The 13530-nt window shown below is 52.1% G+C and overlaps 1 protein-coding gene across 1 annotated transcript in view; it reads right to left on the reverse strand.

Annotated features, from left to right (window-relative positions):
- The window catches only part of Klf13 (Kruppel-like factor 13), a 52565-nt gene extending 39337 nt beyond the window's left edge, over positions 1–13228 (reverse strand). Inside the window, exon 1 of the mRNA NM_021366.3 lies at positions 12280–13228. Coding sequence (NP_067341.2) covers positions 12280–12859 — 580 coding nt within the window. The 5' untranslated portion in view covers positions 12860–13228. The remainder of the gene's footprint in view (positions 1–12279) is intronic.
- Positions 13229–13530: the final 302 nt, after the last annotated feature.

The following is a 13530-nucleotide window of genomic DNA, read 5'->3' on the forward strand; positions in this document are numbered from 1 at the left end:
AACCACTGAAGGCAAGTTAGAACCAGCTTGGGTCCAAAGTACAAAGAGGAAATTAAGGGTGGATGTGCCCAGACTGCACCCTCAGCTGGACAGCCCATGCCCACACTCAGTACCCACCCAGGCTCCACATCTGTGAGGAGACCTGAAGGGATGGAGGGCAGAGTCCCTTGTGCTTAACTACGGGTCCCTCTCTACATCCCGAGGACAGCCCTGTTGGCACAGTCACGCCCAGCATACTACTCCCTCCTCCTCAGCTCTTGCAGGGCATCAGGCTTTCTGAAAGGCTCATGGCACTACAGCAACAAACACTCCTGCTACAGCCTGTATACCTACAGGACAGCTTATGGCTAACTTCCATCCAAGGGAGCAACTGTCCTATGTGCTGGCTGAATGGCTCGTATGTGTGCACGCATCCATACACACCCACATAAACTCTTTCTTCCAAGCCGAGCTCCACGGGTAATTTAACAAATGAGTTCATAACACTGGATCATAATTCAGGCCATGAGCCAGATGTGGGAGTGAAGAGCTATAATTCTAGCTCTTCGAGAGGCTGGGGCAGGAGAACCCTAAGTTCCAGCACAGCCCAGGAAACTTAACGAGATTACTGACAGAGGAAAATAGCTGGGGCTCAGTGGAAAAAGTACTTGCCTAGCATATATAAAACCTGGGATGCCATCTCTAGTAAGGGGATACTACTTATTATGACAGAGTAGAAGAATGGGGACAGGAAAATAAAGGCTGAAGTTTTTCAAAAGCTAGAGTGTGGGCTTAAGAGTGATACAATTAGACAAAGCAAAATGCCTATCCACAGGACAGGCCACATCAGAACCTAGTCTTGCAGGCCTGGCAGTTCGGGAAAACCAGCTTTCTGATTGCTAACATGGCAGAACCGTGCCAGTGCAGGTAACACCCTGACTGTTCTCTTTCAGAGAGCCACATCCCTCCACAAAGCCTGGCAGGCACACAGCCTTGACATATGGACATTCTACAAAGCCCAGGGCTCACACAGAAGACACTGTGTGTTGTATCAGGCCAAGTAGCAAAGGGGGTTGGGGGTGGAGGACACTCTGGAAAAGATGATAGTTCAAAGTCCCTGTGTGTCCCAGGTGCTGCCAGGGGCTGATAGTCAGAAACAGCAGATTAGAGAAAATCTTCCTGAGAACCTAAGGCAGTCCGAGGGTCCTAAAGACCACCTACATGTTGCAGGTCACTCAGCAAACCTGGTAGGGGAGGAGCATGGGAGAAACATGTAGGTACCATCACCACTAAGGTGGGGTGGAAGCAAGAACAAGGAGATCGGAGAGGCATGGGTCAAGACAATGGAGAAGGAAAAAAAAAAAATTTAAGCCGTGCAGTGGTGGAGCACTTGGGAGGCAGATTTGAGTTCGAGGCCAGCCTGGTCTACAGAGTGAGTTCCAGGATAGCCAGGGCTACATAGAGAAACCCTGTCTGGGGGGCGGGGTGGGAGGGTGGGGGGTGGGGGGAGGTAGACAATGGAGAGCTGCTAAGGACTAGACTACAGTCAACACATCCTCATGTGACTGGCCACTATGTAATTAACTTAGGCTCACCATCCTTGTTCAAACAACATGTCTGGGGCTTGTGGTTGGAAAGAAGCCCAGGTTCACCCTTGGTGCCAATCTTCTGAGCACACACCTCAGTGCCCCTCGAACAACACCCAGGAGCGTGGTCTGTGGGTACAAGTCTCCGTCCTCTTTCCTAGCACTTCTTCACAACCCTCTTGCCTACTTCCCAAGCCAAGCAAGCTCCCTTTGTTCACTCTCTTCCCCAGTCCTATGTGTGTGTTTAGTGTGTGTGTGCTCGCGCACACGCGCGTGCATGCGCATACATGGGGTGCAAGTGCACATGGGCATCTGGGGAGACACAAGGTTGTTGACTCTGGCTGATACTTTCCACATTTTAAAAAATTAATTTATTTTATGTATATGAGTACATCATGGCTCTCTTCGGACACACCAGAAGAGGGCATCAGGTCTCGTTACAGATGGTTATGAGGCACGTTGAACTCAGGACTCTGGAAGAGCAGTCCGTGCTCTTAACCGCTGAGCCATCTCTCCAGCCCTCTACTTTTATTTTTGGGACAGACTCTCATTGATTCAGCTAGGCTGGCCAGCCAATGAGCTTCAGGGGTCCTCTCGTCTCCACTCCCATTCCCCACGCCACCCCCAGCTAGGAAGGGTTGGGGTTACCTCCACAGCTTTTCCCACAGGTTCTGTGTGGGACCTCTATCAAGTGAGCCATTTCCCAGTCCTGTTCTCTTTCTTACAGTTAAGAACAACAGGGGTCAAAGAAGGAATTCACAGCAGTAGGACACTCCTGCTGTTATTGCAGGCCTGATACATACTCTGGTATGGCTGAAAAACAACTTTAAGGATTCCCTAAAGCTACCTGCAACCTAGAGAACTTCCCAGAAGGCTTGTTCCTTGCAAAGGCTGCACCCTTCCCTAGCAAGGATGCCAGCCTCCGTAAGAAGAGCTTATCTGCCTTGGGATCCCACATGTGAAACCCAAGGACCCATCAGGCCCACAAACCTGAGGATTGCTGCTGTATCCAAGGTTCTCCTCACTGTAAGAAAAGAGCTAGACTGGGGAAGGCCCACATACCTATAAATGTTAACTACTGGCTCTCCAAAAAGCAAATAGGGGGCCCTGTTTTGGGTCTCAACTTGATGTGTGCTGTCAACATGGTTGGGACAAGGTAACCCTCTGTGAAATCTCTAACTGCCGTCAAACTTACTTCCACAGGCGACCAACCAGTGCCAAAGCTCTACTTTTAGAAGTCCCTTCAAGAGAGGAACCCAGGATGCTGGGCGTGGTGGCACACGCTTTTAATTCCAGCACTCGGGAGGCAGAGGCAGGCGGATTTCTGAGTTCGAGGCCAGCTTGGTCTACAAAGTGAGTTTCAAGACAGCCAGGGCTACACAGAGAAACCCTGTCTCGAAAAACCAAAAAGAGAGAGAGAGAGAGAGAGAGAGAGAGAGAGAGAGAGAGAGAGAGAGAGAGAGAGAGAGAGAGAGAGAGAGAGAGAGAGAGAGAGAGAGAGAGAGAGAGAGAGAGAGAGAGAGAGAGAGAGAGAGAGAGAGGAACCCAGGGCTGGTGAGATGGCTCAGCGGTTAAGAGCGCCTATTGCTCTTCCAAAGGTCCTGAGTTCAAATCCCAGCAACCACATGGTGGCTCACAACCATCCGTAATGAAATCTGATGCCCTCTTCTAGAGTGTCTGAAGACAGCTACAGTGTACTTACATATAATAAATAAATAAATATTAAAAAAAAAAAAGAGAGAGAGAGAGAGAGAGAGGAACCCAGGGAAGGCCCTGAGCCACTGACTCCTTGGCAAGTGGCTTTTTTAACTTGGGGATCAAACAGAGCCTCGCTCTACAAGTGTTCTATACTGAGCCATACACCCGAGACCTGATAAGTGTCTTTTAATTTGGGTCCCCATGTCTTGCTCTTCCATGATGCACCCTGGGTTTGGCTCTAAGGAGATAAGCTGCTCCCCCACACCTCTGTGTCAGAAGGACAAGGACATTTAATCTAGGGTTTCAAGCCTCAGGGCTTTTCTAAGCAGGTCACCTTGGGACAGACTGGCCAATGGCCACGGAGTGTAGCCAAGTTCCTGGTTAGCAAGTGTTTTTGTGTTTCAAAAAAAAAAAAAAAAAAAAAAAAAAAACGAGAACAATAAACAGATGCCCACCCCCACCCCTGGGGGAAAAATTCTCTGGAAGCATGTTCTTCTTGGTTTGGTTTGTTTGTAGCAAAGCTACAAAGGAGGGGCTTGTCTAGACCATAATACCGTGCCAGGTTCCACCAAATGTGCATGTATAACATACATACACACGTGCCCACACTAGCACAAACACCCACACAGTGCCTTCCTCAGCCCTTCCTCAGGAGTAATACTGGAAGGACAGAAGGTACAACAGCCAGCCACATGTCAGAGAAAGCTGGGCACAGACACCAGCACGCAGGAGAAGCCTGAGTTTAGGGCAAGCCCAAGCTGATTAGCAAGACCCCTTCTAGATAGATAGATAGATAGATAGATAGACCGTCAGACAGACAGACAGACAGACAGATAGGCAGGTTAGCTAAACAGCAAGATCCCACTTGGATGGATGGATGGCTCTAGAAAGAAATAGAAAAATATCCAATCAAATGAGGGCAGATTGGGCAGATGGACACCTCCTTACCACACAGCCCTATTCCCAAGTAAGGCAACCTTATACCTCTACCAAGAGCAAGACTCCTAAAAATCTCATCCACAGTTGTTGGGGCCGTAGGTGGACCCCAAAATATAACTCAGAAGTAGAAAGCGGAGTATTCCTATAGCCAGCATACTCTAGCTCTGAATGCCTGGCACAGATACTACTACATTTACGTGGGTCTTGGGGGTTCTATTGTGATAAAGCACCACAAGCAAGGCAGCTTTTAGAAGAATAAATTTGGGGGTTTCTATTTCCTGAGGATTAGATTCCATAATGGTGGGGACAGAACGTAGCAGACATGGTGGCTGAAGCTAGAAGCTGAGCGCTGAGGGCTCACACCTCAAACCACAAACAGGAAGCCGAGAAAGCAAACTCAAAATGGTGCCTGTCTTTAAACTCTCAAGGCCTTCCCCCCAGTGACATACTTCCCTAGCAAGGCCACACCCCCTAAGCTTCTCCAAATGGCACTAACTACTATGGACCAAGTATTCAAATGCCAGAGAGTATGGGAACATTTATCATTCAAATTTTCACAACATGTGTACATGTATGTGGGTTTACATGTATGTAGACAAACATTCAAGGAATAAAGGCAGAGCTTTGAATGAATGGTCATTATTCTGGCTTCCAACAAGCACCTTTTATACCCAATCTAATCCTGCTAGGAAGACCCAACAGTTGAGGTTCGGCTCCCTATTACATTGGCCTATGACAATGGCTGCATCCTTCTACATTCTATGTCTAGGGACTGGGTGGCAGCTGCTTTATCACCCGAATCCTGCTCATAGGGCACAGCCAACTTCTAAACTACCAAGCCTTTACTTTCTACTTTGAAGAGAAGCTAATTTCTTGAGAAAAATCCCACTTAAGGCTATAAAACAAAAGCAAGCAAACAAAGCCCACAGACTCGGTGGGCACAGGAGGGTTCTTTTTTTCTTGAAAGTAGGCAGAGTCTCACCAGGTCCTTATAGGTGCTGGTGGTAACCGCCATCCAGACACAAGGGCAAGCCAAGTGAGCGTACAGGCAGGCGGTCTGGCCAAGAATGATACCAATTACCCTTTGAGCTGGCTACAGATGCATGCAGGAGCACTTTCATTATGAGTAATGCTCTAATGTATTTGCTTGGGGGTGGGGAGGGGATGCCTAACGTTCCTTCTGGATACTCTGTTGACTTTAAAAGCCATCAAAAGTGGAGACCCCAAACTTCCCACACTTGTGCAGTCAAGGATGTTAGAAGATAATAAAGACACCGGCCGTGGTGGCGCACGCCTTTAATCACAGCGCTTGGGATTAGGCAGGTGGATTTCTGAGTTCGAGGCCAGCCTGGTCTACAAAGTGAGTTCCAGGACAGCCAGGGCTATACAGAGAAACCCTGTCTCGAAAAACCAAAACCAAAACAAAAACAAACAAAAAAAAGAAGATGATAAAGAAACCAACCAGGGGAACACGGGGGCATGAGCACAAGGCAGGTGGCCAGTCTCACAGCATCAGCCACAGGCTTATTATTATTATTAAGTCCCTGTATAATAGGGACTCAACAAGTACCATCTAACTGTGTGATCCAGCAAGGGAACTAGTTGACATCTTTTCCCTGGAGAGGTTAAGAGCACTTGTTGCACTTACAGAAGACCTGGGTTCAGTTCCCAGAACACACATGATGTCTCACAACTAGTAACTCTACTTCCAACGGATATGGTACCCTCTTCTGACCCCCTGGGACACCAGGCATGCACATGGCACACAACATACCCGCAGGCAAAACACTCATACACTTAAATATATCTAAATAAATTTCTCTTAAATGTCAGTTTCTCCAATGGCCAAAAGAAACACTGCTCTAGGCTCAAGGAAGCCAAGAACAGGGTAGATAGATCCTGGGTGGGAATTTTGGGACTTCTTACAGAAACTGAATACAGACAGCACATATTTAAAGACTCTGGGAAGGGAAGAGATGTAGTACAGGAGCAGAGCAGAGCACAGTATCAACTGCTCAGCCCCAACTCCAAAGCACTTGCAGCCATCATACAAACGTGGGGGGATAAGTGCCTTGCTCACCTGTGTCACACTGATGCTGGTCCAAGAGCAATGTCCAAGGAGCACATGGTACGTAGCATTTGTGCTGTGCAAACCTTTTTTGGTTTTTCAAGACAGGGTTTCTCTCTGCAGCCCTGGCTGTCCTGGAACTCACTCTGTAGACCAGGCTGGCCTGGAACTCAGAAATCTGCCTGCCTCTGCCTCCCAAGTGCTGGAATTAAAGGTGTGCGCCACCACCACCCGGCTTTTTTTTTTTTTTTTTTTTTTTTTTTTTTTTTAATGTGAGAACACTGTAGCTGTCTTCAGACACACCAGAAGAGGGCATCAGTTCCTATTACAGATGGTTGTGAGCCACCGTGTGGTTGCTGAGAATTGAACTCAGCACCTCTGGGAAGAGCAGTCAGTGCTCTGAACCACTGAGCCATCTCTCCAGCCTGTGCATTTTGTAACCAACCTGAACCTTAATTTCCTTACTTGAAATGGGTTATTATTTCACTAGTTCTGTCAGATATGGTTGCATACTCCTCCTGAAATCCCAGCTACCCAGGTGGTTGACCAAAAGCTGAATGTCACCCTTGGCCACATCAGAATATCTTGCCTTGACATAAGCTAAGAAAGTACTGAGGACACAGCTCAGTGATAGAATAATACTTACCTAGCAGGCCGTGATGGTTTGTATATGCTCTGCCCAGCACAAGTAGGTGTGGCCTAGTTGGAGTAGGTGTGTCACTGGGTGTGGGCTTTTATACCCTTGACCTAAACTGCCTGGGAGTATTCTGGTAGCAGCCCTCAGATGAAGATGTAGAACTCTCAGCTCTTTCTGCACCATGCCTGCCTGGATGCTGCCATGCTCCCGCCTTGATGATAATGGACTGAACTCGTGAACCTGTAAGCCAGCCCCAATTAAATGTTGTCCTTATAAAGAGTTGCCTTGGGGGCTGGAGAGATGGCTCAATGGTTCAGAGCACTGACTGCTCTTCCAGAGGTCCTGAGTTCAAGTCCCAGCAACCACATGGTGGCTCACAACCATCTGTAATGGGATCTGATGCCCTCTTCTAGTGTGTCTGAAGACAGCTACAGTATACTCATATACGTTAAATAAATATATTTTTTTAAAAAGTTGCCTTTGTTATGGTGTCTGTTCATAGCAGTAAAACCCTAAGACACATGCCTACTCAGGTTTGATTCCCCAGTACTGCAAACACAAACCAATCCTATATCCTAGGGTCCTCCTGAAAAAGTAGAGATGCTTAACATCGAGCATGTAGTTTGGCAGTGATAGGAATGTGGTTGAGGGCATACCCCTATCATTCTAAATCAGTGACTCAAGCTATAGGTCGTGACTCCCACAGAGGTCACACATCAGATATCTTACATATCAGATATTTACACTGCAACTTGTACAGTTATGAAGTAGCAAGGAAATCATTTTATGGCTGGGGGTCACCGCAAACATGAGGAACTGTTATTAAAGGGTTGTGGCAGTAGGAAGGTTGAGAACCACTACTCTAGATGTTCTCATGAACCAATTAAAGTGCCTTCTTCAAGTATAAACTGTATCCACTTTAATGCACTGCTATCTAAAACTCTGTGTGAGGAATTTTGGATTATATAGGGTGTCTGATGCAGGCCCAGGACTGCTAACCACAAGAATGATGTACCTCTCCACACACAGCACCAAGTGTGTCCCATTATGCTCCTTGGGTTTCTTTGGGCATACATTTAAATGCACACACATACACACGTGAGTATCTTAGCTGCTTGTTTCCTTCGTCACGTTTAACAGCAAATTCACCTTGTCCATTTGCTCTTCTGGAGTGACCTCTAGTCTATGACTTACTCTTGCCTGTCAGCACATCCCAGCCCCTGGTCAGGCAAGTAGCCTCTGTGCAGAGCACACTTGACTGTCAAAGGGGCCCGAACACTGAGTGAGCACTTCCAAAGGCCTGGAAAAGCCAGAGCTAAGGAAGCCAGGAGAGCAGGCCCAGAGTGTGTGGGGCCTGGTCCAAACCGTTGCTCTACAGCGTAAAAGAAGAACTAGAGACAAAAACTCTTTTGAAAGACAGCAGTGACACAGCAGGTCTTCCCCCTCCACCCAGAGAAGACCAAGAGGTGCAGCTGATTCCTTGTCTTTCAGGCCAATAGGCCCCACATGTACTATAATCAGCTCACAGACAGTGCGAGTAACGTCACCAGATCTCTATAGAATCATCAGCTCCTCTGCACTGAGACAGTCACTTACAAGCTAGAAACAGGCCCTGCAGTGGTGACACACGCCTTTAATCCCAGTACTTGGGAGGCAGAGGCAGGTGGATTTCTGAGTTCGAGGCCAGCCTGGTCTACAAAGTGAGTTCCAGGACAGCCTGAGCTATACAGAGAAACCCTGCCTCGAAAAACCAAAAAAAAAAAAAAAAAAAAAAAACAACACTGTCTCCTTTAAATAAACACATGGAGCAAACCCTGCAGAGGGTCCTACTCGTGCACATCTTAAATGTCAATGTGGCCGTACAAGTATGCACACATGTAAATACACAGAGGAATCCAGAGAGAGATGCACAGCGCAGGTAGCAATGGGTATGTGGGAGACAGTTTCCTGTGCTCCTTGTTCAGAAGAGACCACTCACAGTACGGCTGAGAGAGGGCTAGAAGTCACTGGGATAGCATGCTCTTGGGCTGCTTATCAAGGAGCTTGGCTCTGCCCTGGGTCAAGGAAGTCCTAGCCAAGCCATCCCCTCCCTGCAGATAGACTGCCTTCTGGGCAGCTATGTCAGAGAGTACAGAGCCAGCAGTGTATTTGAAATGAGGCTCTGAGGTCAGGGTGCACACTGGGAAGTGGAGGCTCAAATATGTGGCCCATGAATCCCATGAAGAATCAAATTCCTGCTTAGTGGGGAAGGAGAAATTTGCAGGCTAACCCTCAGAAATGAATGCAGGAAACTGCCACAGGTTTCTACTACAGGTTTCTTCATTCTACTTCCCAGCCCCTGTCCCTGTCCCAAACAAGAGCAGGCGCCCACAAACCTCACTCCTGGCTGCCGGGAGAGACTATGCCTCACTGTGCTTACCTTCCTCAGGGTGCCCTGAGAGCCACAATGCAGCCTGACCCAGGCAGCAGTCAAGGAAATATTTCGGTTCTAGGTGCTAGAAGGATAGCAGAGCAAAACAGCTTTGAAGACAATTCTTTATGGAAATAAGGAGAGAGGAGGAATCTATTCAGGGTATCTGAAAACTGAGTGACCCACCACCATTCCACCGCAGGCCTACCGGCCATGCAGGAATATCCAGATTGGGGTGGGGTAGGGGAGTTTGCTGCTCAAAGAAGTAGACCTTCTGAAAATTTTCATATTCCCACCTTGAACCCCCCAGCCTCCAAAGCAACGTGCTCCTCCAAAAGTAAGGTCACCAAACTCCCCAAATATGGGCTGAGAGGTTCCAATTAAGTAAACAAGTGGCCTGGGTTGTTGCGTTTCTTTGTTCTATTCATTTGCTCTAACACTGACTACAGAAATGTAGGCAATGGTCCAAGAGACTACTAGGGAGGGAGGGGTCATCACCTTGTAGCTAAGCAGGAGGGGCAGCTCTTTGCAAAGGACATCCATACCAGAGGAAACCCTTTGCTAGGGACCCTTGGTCTTCCGAAAGGCACTAAACATCCCAGCTTTCCAAGTGGCCAGGCACAAGCCACCAAACCACAGCGAGGCTTGGGAAAATTGCCGGCTACCTTTAGCTAAAGCGGTGAAAATTATCACTCCTGCCACTATTATTCTCGAGGGGGGTATTCGGGTGGAGCAGATGTGGCAAGGCATCAGTCAGCCAGTACCCTACTAAGTAAGATCCACAAACCAAACCGCCCCAGAGCCAGAGCCTACTCGGAAGTCCTGAGAAGATTAAGTCACTCCCTGGGACCATCTTGCTGAATCCTTTCTGTGCCCAAGAAACACCCTGTCTCTTAAGAACATGAGTTACTTAAGCGCTTCAAGGTCTAGCAATGGCTTCCCAGGGCTTCCCGGATTAGAGGCAGAACCAGACTCCACCCAGGAGCAGGCATCTGAAATGGGCAACTCTCATCATCAGACTCACCTGGGTACCAAATAAGATGCAGCCTAGACATCTACAGGCCTCCCTAACCCCGCTCTCAAGAGGGCCTGGAACCTTACAACCCCAGAGGTGCAGCCTCCCTCCCTCGGCACATATGGAGAGCGGCTCCGATTACCTACTCTTAAAACAAACCGAATAGCACACTATTGGCACTAAAAAGAAGGCCGACTCTATTCTTTCTACCTGCTCTGAGTTTCCTGGCGCTCCGAAGAGAATGGCTCCCTTTCCATTACGGAAGATGCGGTCCCCAGCGCCCCCAAACGTTTTCTAAACGCCAACTGAGACTGAAAGGAGGAGCGAGCCAAAAAGGAAAAACATCTTGGACCCAACCCGCCCACGACATCCAGCCCCTCCCCTCAGGCAAGCCCTCTGCATTTCACCAGATCGGCTACCGGGTGCTGCAAGTGGGAAACCACGGTGAAATATTCTGCACCAAGATTTCTCAATTCGATAGTTCGCCGAACACCCCCGCCCCAACTCAGCACTCTTGGTCCATCAAGTTCTGAACCAAGCTCTCTGCTCCTCCCCCATGGCCACACCCACCCCAGCAGCGGCTTTCCCGAGCAGAACTGGGAACCCTACACAAACCCCACCCACCTTCTGGGCTCACAGACCATTAATTTCGACTCCGAATGCCGGGAGATGACAGTCTTCACTCAATCCCATCACCTGCCACGTGGTTTGAGGGACCACAGATAAGGGCTGAGGACCCCCCCCCCAACCCCCGGCCTCTATAGAGAAAGTTCTGACACCTCCCTGGCCTAGAGCTCCGGCTCGTTCCATTATGAACACACGGGCCTTGAGCTCTAGTCTCCACGACTTGCATGTCTAGAGCTTCTCGGTCGGTCACTTAACTGTTAGCAACAACAACAACGAAAAGAACAGACCCCGGTAACAAAGTAACGGAATTAAGTATTTTTTGCAGTGAACTTGAGAGTTAACTGTTACGAAAGAGTTTCTGTGAGCTCAAAAAAGGAAAAAACAACAACAAAAAAACCCCAACCAACCCTAAATGTTTGTGTTAACACCAAAAATGGAGGGGGGAAGTCGGACTTCGACATCAACTACCAAGAGTCGAGCTGCGAAGCGGTCCCCGGAAACCAGAGAGGCGAGTGACCTCACGCCATCCCAGGTTTCAGGCTCAGGCCGGCCGCCCTGGTACAGGTGCCACCTGCCTGCACACAGCCCAAGAGCAAGTGAGAGTTGGATCAGAAAGGTCAGTGAACGGAGCGCGCCTTCCTAGAGCAAGCGCAGCCCCCTGCGGCCGGGCGCGCCCCCGCCGGCCGGATGGGCTGGGGCTCCCACAAAGAGCCGTGGGGTAGGGAGCGAGGACTGGGACCGCCCCCCGCGTCGGCCAGCGCCGCCGCTGGGTCGGGTTGCGACAAATTAAACCTTAGAGCCCTGGAAAAATTACAGGAAGAAGAGAACGAAGAATGTGCCGAGTGGCTGAAGGGAGCCCTGTCCCCGCGTGAACTTCGCCCGCCCCAGCCGGCCCCTCCCTCGCCAGAGCCCGCCCGGAGGCCTGGGAAGAGGGGTGGCGAGACTCCAGCTCCCCGAGCACCTACGCCCCAAAAGGGAGCGCCGCCTGCCCCCCCCCCCAACCACCTCTAGCGCACCTGCCCGCGCCGCCCGCAGCCCGGATGACGACATCTACCCCCGCGGCCCCGCCCCAAGAGCCTGGGAGGGGGCGTGCCCGATGGGGGCGCGGTCGCCGAGAGGGCGCCGGCTCCAAGCGCCACGGCCAGCGTCACGCGAGGCCAGAGCGCCAGGACAGGGGCGCGGCTGCGATCGCCCTCAGCTCATGGCTCCCCGCCCTCGGCCCCGGCCCCCTCTAGCGCTGGGCCCGAAGCTCTGGGGGCGTGGCCGGTCCCAAGCAGTCCCTAGTCCGCGCGTTCGCGGCGTCCCCGCCGCCCCACTGACCTGTGTGAGTTCTCAGGTGCGCCTTGAGGTGCGAAGATTTCCCGTAAACTTTCTCGCAGCCCGCGTAGTGGCACTTGTGCTTCCTCTGCGGGGACTCGAGGTCCGCGCGGCTCCGGCCTCGCCGACCCCTTTGTCTGAGGCCAGGCTCGCCGCTCCCCGCGGGGCCGGGCTCCTGCTCCAATGCCGCCTCCGGCTCGCTCCACGCGGGGCTGGGGGGCGCGGCCGGCGCGCCTGCTTGTCCCGGGGAGGCGGGCTCTGGGCCGGGTGGCGGCGCAGGGGGCGCAGGCGGCAGGCGGCAGGGGGTCCTCGCCTTGCGCGCAGCGGCCCCTTCTCTGCGTTCCGCGGGGGCGGGCGCCGGCGCCTGCTGGTTGAGGTCCGCTAGGATCCGAGCCACCACGAAAAGCGAGGCGCTGTCCTTGCCGTCGCGGCGCTCGTCAACGCGGGGCAGTGTGGGGGCGGCGGCGGCCGCGCCCTCGGGCCGGGGTTCAGGTCCTTCCCGCGGCTCGTGCACGACTGCGCGGCTGGACATGGACACGAGGCACTCGGCGGCAAAGTGGTCCACATAGGCGGCGGCTGCCATGCTGCGGGCTAGGGCGCGCGGTGCTCTCGCAGGAGTCGTCAGCGGCGCATCCGCACCCACGGCCTCCGGGAGCGGCGGGGGGCGGGGGCGCGGCGCGCCCTCTTCTCCGGCTGGGCTGGGCTGGGCTAGGCTGGGCGCGTAGCCGCTTCTGCCGTCACCCGCGCGGCTCCGCGTCCGCCTGGCCGGGCACTGGAGGGTGAGCGCATGGGGGGCTCCAGTAAGGAGGGTCCGCGTGCGGCGTCAGAGTCGGCCTGTCTTAGGGACGTCGAGCGGAGGCGACGTTAGGCACGACCCCTGCAAGTTGTGGTCGCAGTTCCACCGTGCATTGTGGCAGGCGGGACAGCCTCCGTGCGCGCCGCGGCTCGGTGTGGGCGGACCGGCCCCGGGGGTGGGCGGGGCCGGGGCCACATCTGGACCCGACGTCAGCCCCCAGCCACATCCTGGCGGCGCAGGTTACAGGCGGCAGCGGCCGCAGGGAGCAGCGCGCACGAAGGGGGCGGGGAGCCTGGAGCGCCTCAGGAGGGGCGTGGCCAGTGGTAGACGCGAACTCCATTGGCTCTTGAGTACTTTATGCAGCCAATCCGGTCCTCGAGAGGGTTCTACTGGCCGCGGGACCTGCGCGCGCCAGTGGGCGTGCCCCTGGGCCTGCAAGAGGAGGGGCGGAAATCGGA

Source organism: Mus musculus, chromosome 7 (assembly GCF_000001635.26).
Source record: "Mus musculus strain C57BL/6J chromosome 7, GRCm38.p6 C57BL/6J".
Classification (NCBI taxonomy): domain Eukaryota; kingdom Metazoa; phylum Chordata; class Mammalia; order Rodentia; family Muridae; genus Mus; species Mus musculus.